The following is a 7,617-nucleotide window of genomic DNA, read 5'->3' as shown; positions in this document are numbered from 1 at the left end:
CAACTGTTGCGTTTCTTCAACTCAAAACTGTTGGTTATAATCTCTATAGTTATAATTCAGGTTCAGCAAATAGCTTTGGTTGTTTACCACTGGAGCAGTGTAAGGCAAAACTGTAAAAGCAAACGAAATATACCTACTTTTATTTACTTTTTGGTTGAGAACGAGAGATAATTCGAGGAAGAAACAAAAAATAATTCAGTTGAATAAATCACAGAGAATGAAAAAGTTGTTTGATGGAGTAATAGGAAATGATACTGATTAAATAATGCAACAGCATCGTTAAATTACTCGCTTATCAATATCTTCTCGAGGAACCTGCAATCTGAATAGTTGCCAATAATTAAACATGGCATTGTCAAAACTCAAAATTTAATTGGGGATATTCTAAGATCATTGTTTCAAATCTTACAGGGAATACATGAACAATTTTTCTGAAAGCTATTAAAATGTTACATAAACAAAGAGGTCAACCTAAGATTCCATTCATTACTAATGTCCTCAAATAATCCCTTCTAGTGTAAAAGAACCAAACTAATCATCTTCTCCGCACACCAGCGTTTGATCCACGCTGTCCTGCAGATCCTGCCTGTTGCTGTCCTGGAGCACCACCTTGCCCACCCACTTGTTCCTCAGCCATATTCATTGCTTGTGTAATGGCATTCATTACAATGAGTCCAAGAGGGATCAAGTACATCCACTGGAATTAAGACAGGTTCGAGATGAAAAGTTCAATTCACAAATGTCAGAAATGTTTATTTGTAGATCTGCAACTAAAAGATAAGCTAATATGTATATTGTATAATCAGTTACTCACATATTTAGCCCAAAAGGACCTCTCTACTGGCTTTACAAGTTCACCTTCTCCCTCTTCCCCACCAAGCACGTCTTCAGCAAATATTGGAGTTCTGCAGGAGCCAAAAAAATATTAATTGAATGAAGAAAGAAGGTCTCCCAGTAAAAACTCGTAGAGAGAATGACACAACAGCAACTTCATGTATGATGTTAACATGCTAAACTGCAGAAGGTATGCTCCCTGTCCCTTCCTAGTTTATCAAATCAAGACAATTGTCATTGTCAATCAAGAAAGTCCAGCAAACTTCATGACCCAAGTTGACTCTTCCTTAGATCTACCCGAAATCCTACTGAGCACAAAGTTTTAGTTTCACATCTGCTGTTCACAATATTATGGAACCAAAACACTTGAAAGAGTCTTCAAAACCCTGTTCGGAAATTCTTAGACACTTCTGTAAACTCTTGGCAATGTTATAAACTTTTATATCAACATAGTTATAGCACAAAATTAGATATAATATCAATATTAGTTGGAATGACTCATGCTAACATTTTAAAATTGTTTCCCTCTGCCTCTTTAGTTCAAGGTCTGTGGTTTTATGATAATTTTATACTAGTGTTACATATGGCAGTGTTCGGTTAGTGGGTGTGTCAATCTAATACATAGATACGGTGGCACACAATTGCACAAAATAGAAGTGTATTTTGTGTCTCTTCAGGAAGTTGAGATATGGATTTCTATGTTGGACACAAATTTTTTATTCATTTTTACCTTTAATATTTTGTGAATTCCCCAAATTTACCCTCCTTCCCCCAATGGTTCCCTCCTTCTCCTTCACTCTCACCAACCCGTGACAACAACCCTCTCTCCCTCCCTCCCCCCATATTTAAGCCATTCACGGTGTTTTTTATGTCATTTTCTTGCAAATCTAGTCTCTCTGTGGGAAAGAATTGACATCACCACCATCATTCCTTGGAGAAGACATAGCCGCTTCCATAACTTTCTTCTTTTCCTTTATTTTCAATTTTAATTTTTTTTATAACAATCTATATATGGGTTTTGTTGCTTCTATATTTGAGTTGTTGTAAATATTGGTAGTGACTGCGCCAATCTTAAAAGAAAAGCAACAAATTGAAGTGGGGACAATGGATGTGGTGTTACTGTGATATGGTGTTCATGATGGAAAGAGAGGAATAATATTGACATTTTAATATAATTGTGATTTGTGTATTGTGTTGTATATTGTTTACTAAACCAACCAAAAAAAATTGTGTATTGTTGTGTCTATGTCTATTTGTGTATGTGTCTATGTCTTATTTTCTTCCACCCATTAACCAAACACAGCCTATTGTACTATTGATGAGCCATGCCTTATAATCTATAAAATTTGCCATATTCTTGTGTCTGTCATATCTATCCTCCAACAAAATTACCCTCGTGTTACTACAATGAACCCCTAATCCAACTCTTTCTAATCACAAGTTCACCCATTAAACTAGAACTTCAGGTTCAAGATTGTTTTATCGAAATTCTAATTATTTTTATAACCAAATGAAAATCAAAGCAAGATAGCTCATAAAATGACCAGCAGTTTTCTAGCTTCAGTTCAATGAGCTTTAACCTGGACTGAGGGCTCTCTCAAGACTATGTGAAAGAATGATTGGTTAGAAAATTAAAGTTCTCAATCATAACGTATACCTTGGTGCTTGCTCACTGTTCTTCAAAATAGTGTGAGACTTGAAAGACCACCTCACAGGCTAAGGACAAAAAATCAAAATCATGTATAAGGTTACAGTATTAAAGTCTAGCAATTGACAAGAAAACTTTAGTCAGCACCAAAAATAATGAAATAGACTTGAAGCAATTGCTATTAAGGCTTTCTGAAATCTGATTACTCTCGGCAACCATGACAAGTTGTGGCATAAAAGGTTATAAAATCAACCACAATAAATTTATGGAGTCTTTCAGGTAGACTAACTCAAGTGCAATTGTCAAAAGCATAACTGTCTTACACGCTTCAGTTGCCGGGGATAAGGGCAAGCCCCAGGGGCACCATAATTGACAGCCAAGATGTTAATACCTTCCTGTAATTTTTATTTAATATTAAAAAAAAGAACAGAGTGAGACTTAATAAAACTACTACTATTATTATTATTATAAGACAAATACAAGGATAAATCAGCAAGGAAAGCCATAAAAAGCCCACTTCTACACTTTTTTTCCATTTCTGTGAAATATGAACTAATCTAATGAACTTGGCGAACCCTACTTTGTCTACTTTTTGAAATTCCACTGTATCACCAGAAAAACTAATAGCTATTGAACAATTGAAAATAAATTCAATGAGTTCTATTTTTACTCTTTACATTTAAAATAATAAAAAAGATAGAAATACTTAAAGAAAAAATAAGAATGAAACGAAATTCCTGTTATATAAAATTAGCTTTCATGTTTCAGCTTGTTATTTCACTGTCTTTCCAGCTGACTTGACAATATGCAAGAGAAGTTCTTTCTGTGTCAAAATTTGAGTTGGACAGAGGAAATTTATCTTCACCAGTATCAGGACATGAATGGAGCATAAGTAGCAAATTTTATGATAATAAACAAGACAATTACCGTATGAATTACAAAATGCTCTTCCAATCCCTCCCCAGGAAGGCATCGCTGGATTCAGAATGGTGAAACAGTTAGTTCTACTTGGAGTCAACATTCACCCAAATACTAAACAAGAGCGCCAAAACAACCAAATTAATGACCAATATTGAAAAATAAATGAAGCTGTTGGAACACATCCTTATGATGGAAAACACTACCACAATATGTAAAGAGAAGAAAGGAATTATACTTCATTTAACATCAGATAATAAGTGTGGAACAAGATATAGAATGATCATAACAGTATTACTAACTATCATACCATAAAACCACCATGCCATGCTAGAAAAGGGACTTCATAATCAATGAACTAAAATATTATGTGTGTTAAACAGTCAGGACCGCCATGCTTGGGTGAAATCTACCTCAATTGTTAGTTTACAAAAGAAAACGGAAAATTTGCTAGAAATATATCGAAGAATTTGATTCATACTTACAGCTTTCACTGAAGAAATAATATAATCCCTGCCTGGAGGGCTCAAAACATTGGATGGAAGTCTTATCCTATAGAAATCATCTGTTTGCAACAGCTCCTGCAATAATTAGAAGAGTGCCGACCCTTTCATAAAATGCTAATATCCCAATATATACTCACAGAAACACACTAGTTAATTACTTGAAATTTCTTCTGCTCCTCTTCAGTCAATGGATTCCGCGAAAACCGCAACTTCGTCAGTGTCTGTCACAAATGAAAACTTCTTTCAAGTCCAACAAAGCATGACTTTGAGCATAGCATGTGCATTAAAACTCAGAACATAACATCGAATTGGTATCCTAAAAACATTTGTAAGATTAGCATACAAAAAGAGTAATTTCCATACTAAACTAATTCATTCATAGGTTATGCTCTCAATAAGACCACCGAAAAAAAAAGGAATAAGAAGCTATATTCAGAAGTAATAAAGGCTCTCATATCCATTGATCAGATGAGTAATAAGAAATTGCGCGTTTAGATTAGCAAACGTTAGGATCAAAAGCTTTTATTGAAAATTCGAATAGTTCAAAAGCCTAACGATATGTTCGGATTAACCAACGTGTAAACAAAAACAGAAAGAGATTTAAAATAATATTAATAATAAGAGAGATTATGGTGTAACCTGGCCGCCGTGACTCCAAGTCTTAAGGCGAGCAGAGAAGTTGCCGGCGTCGGAGAAATCGGAGTCGCCGAAGGCGTGGTGGAGGGAGAACTGGATCTTAGAATCGGAGGAGGAAGATTCGGTGAACCTCTTGCGAGGAGCGGGGGTGGAAGGGGAGGGGAAGTGAGGATCGGAGCGCGGCGGTTGTTGGTTACCGCCTTCGAGGCCGAATTCATCGTCGTCGAGGAGGAGCTCGTCGGATTGGAAAGCGAAGCAAAGAGAGAGAGTGAGTGAGAGAATGAATAAGCGAAGCGAAGACATTGTTATTGTCTTCTCTCAGTCTAAGCTCAAGAGCGAAGAGATCCGGTAGCTAATTTGTCAAACCTCTTTTATTTAGCTTTTTTCATGTTTCTTTTTCGTTTTAGATTTTTTGAAGAAGAAAAAACAAAACAATGAAACAATACAATTTTAGAATTTTATTAAAAAATATATTAAAAATAACAAAATTTTGTTTTTTATTTATACTTTTTTGTACAAATGAAAACACAAATTCTTCTGTGCGAAAATAAATCAAAATGGTTTAAGTAGTTTTTACTTTCTATTATATAAAATAAAAAAAAATCGGTATAACTATTTTTGTGTCTGGTAAATAATTTTGTTTACAAAAACAGGATACTAAAATATAAACATAAATTTGCTAAATATAAATTTTTTTACCATGTTTTCAAATTATTCAAAGAGTTATTTATCGTTTGTATTTTTGAGAAATATTATTGTTAGGGTCATAAATTTTTGGGTACCATTTTAATACTTTATTCTCACTAAAATGTATCCTTTACAACCAAATGAAAGACATGAGATCATTGTATTTCTCAAAATGATAAATGAAGCAAACACTACCTAAATGTACATATCACAGAAAAATAAAAAAGGCTAATTTTTCGTTTTAAAATAAATTCAATATACAAACATGCATATGTTTAACTTTTTATAAATGAAATTTGTTTTATAAAATTAAAAGATGTTCAATATTTTAGAGTTTTACTAGAATATAGGGATAAATTAAAAAAAAAATCGTAAGGTGTGATTTTTGTTTCATTTTTTAAAGAAGAGAAAATCGTAGGATGTGGTTTCTAAATTTTTTAAATTAAAAAAAGCTTTGTATGGTGCAATTTTTAATTTTTCATTCACATCCTGAACATTTAATTATTGGGAGTGATTTTCAGTAATCATCATTTGTGGGTAATACACCCTCCTTCTCTAATATACACGCACTTCACCCTTTCAATTCCCCTACCATATTAGAATTAATCTGTATCATAGATGTTTGAATCCACATACATTTTAGTGATTAAAATTTGTGCATCCAAATTCATGATTGTCTTGCCAAACACTATCTACGTGCATTGGATCATGAAAAAATAGAGGAGATCAAATTACTTTCCTTTTAAAAAAATCAATATGCATACATTTTAGGTAGAAATTAATTTTTATATTGGTAAAATTTGGGTGTGATTAGGTATGTGAGGGGTAGCTGGCGGATTCACTTAGATATGATAGTTTACGTTTGTTTATAAGAACAGGATATTGAGGCATGAACATAAAAACACGAAATTGCATTTGGCAGATAAATTATGGATAAAAATATTGTATTTTGAGACACTGAATTACTGTATTTGTGTCTTTTCTGATAAGAAAAATACAGGCACACTAATCGAAGATCCAACTTATTTTTTGTTGTTTCTTTTATTATCATTATCAAATTTTTATAATTATATTTTTTATTATTTTATTTTTTTTAAATTTTTTATAAAAATAAAATAAAATAAATAATTAAATTTATAAAAAATATAGAATTTATTTTACTAAAAAGACAAATTTTTTACATGGTTGATCACTACATTTTTAATAAAATTATAAATTGGTCTCTACACTTTAAAAATTTATAATTGGATTCCTAAAGAGAATTAAAATTTACAATTTAGTCCTCGCTGTTCAAAAAGTGTTTGATTTAACAAGATATTCTCAATATATTCTATTAAATCAAATACTTTTAAACGGTGGGACTAAATTATAAATTTAATTCTCTTTAGGGATCCAATTACAAACGTTTAAAGTGTAAAAACTAATTTGCAATTTTGCTAAAAGTATAGAGACCAACAATACAATTTAACCATTTAATTACTTACTTTTTAATGATTTTTTTCACCTCCATTGTTGGGCTTATGCCTTTTGTATACCGGAAAAAAGAAATTCTCCACATCGTTTTTGTGGGCTAGAAGCACGAAGCCCATTTCAAATTTTGGAACATTTCGGTAGTTTGAGAACTAAGACTCGAGACCGAAAAAAAAAAGAACTAAGGCAGACAAAAAAAGGTAGTGTTTTTTTTTTTATATTTTGTTTAGCGATAAATTAAATATAAAATAGAATAAATAATAATATTTCTATAATTTTACTATTTTATTAAATTTATAATTAAATATCTATAATTTTTAATTAAATTTTTATATTATTTTTAATTTGTAGTTAAGTCAGTTTTATATCGATCATACTAAAATTAATATAATATTTAAAAAAATATGTAATTAAATATTTAATTTAGTTTTTAATTATAAATATTTTTAATTTATAAAAAAATACTCTATTAACTCTAATATATTTTTTATGGGTGCAAATTATAAATTTAAAGATAAATTTTTGAAAGGTTGATTTATGAGTTTGTTAGAATTTGATTTTTAGATTTATTATGTTCCCGTAAGAGTTAAGACATTTAGTTGGAATTTAAATTTTTTATTTTAAAATTTAATTTTGATTTAATTTGAAAAGAGATTCAAGTAGTATGATTCTAAATTATATATAAAAACTGAATTCCGTTTTTACTTTTTAGTGAATATTATTGAGTTATATTAAATTAACCAAAAAGTAATTTCTTAATTGCATATTCTTAAATTATTAGTATCGGCTGTTATAAATTGTTGCATATATTATTAAAAAATTAAACACTATTAAAAGAAGACATTAGTATTTTAAATTATATTGTATTAATAATTACGTTTTTTTTCTCTTCAAAATATATCAATTATAGTATAAATT

At 30.8% G+C, this 7,617-nt stretch overlaps 1 protein-coding gene across 1 annotated transcript; it reads right to left on the bottom strand.

Moving 5' to 3' along the window:
* Positions 1-252: 252 nt before the first annotated feature.
* Positions 253-4,916, bottom strand: LOC107485937 (uncharacterized). The gene is made up of 8 exons (XM_016106471.3): positions 4,546-4,916; positions 4,065-4,127; positions 3,886-3,981; positions 3,410-3,457; positions 2,806-2,877; positions 2,492-2,550; positions 815-905; positions 253-697 (listed from the first exon to the last, which is right to left on the bottom strand). The coding sequence occupies exons 1-8, from the start codon at positions 4,843-4,845 to the stop codon at positions 536-538; spliced, it is 891 nt and encodes a 296-aa protein (XP_015961957.1). The 5' UTR covers positions 4,846-4,916; the 3' UTR covers positions 253-535.
* Positions 4,917-7,617: the final 2,701 nt, after the last annotated feature.

This window comes from Arachis duranensis, chromosome 4, assembly GCF_000817695.3.
Source record: "Arachis duranensis cultivar V14167 chromosome 4, aradu.V14167.gnm2.J7QH, whole genome shotgun sequence".
Classification (NCBI taxonomy): Eukaryota; Viridiplantae; Streptophyta; class Magnoliopsida; order Fabales; family Fabaceae; genus Arachis; species Arachis duranensis.
Note: the sequence above shows the minus strand (reverse complement) of the source record. Positions and strands in the feature narration are given on the sequence as shown.

What these genes read in the sequence shown, in the direction of transcription:
- LOC107485937 (XM_016106471.3), bottom strand. Translation starts at nt 4,845, where the DNA reads ATGTCTTCGCTTCGCTTATTCATTCTCTCACTCACTCTCTCTCTTTGC. An exon ending in AGGAGCAGAAGAAATTTCAA is followed by an intron (nt 3,982 to 4,064) that starts GTAATTAACTAG and finishes TAATTATTGCAG; the next exon opens with GAGCTGTTGCAAACAGATGA. An exon ending in AGCATTTTGTAATTCATACG is followed by an intron (nt 2,878 to 3,409) that starts GTAATTGTCTTG and finishes TAAAAATTACAG; the next exon opens with GAAGGTATTAACATCTTGGC.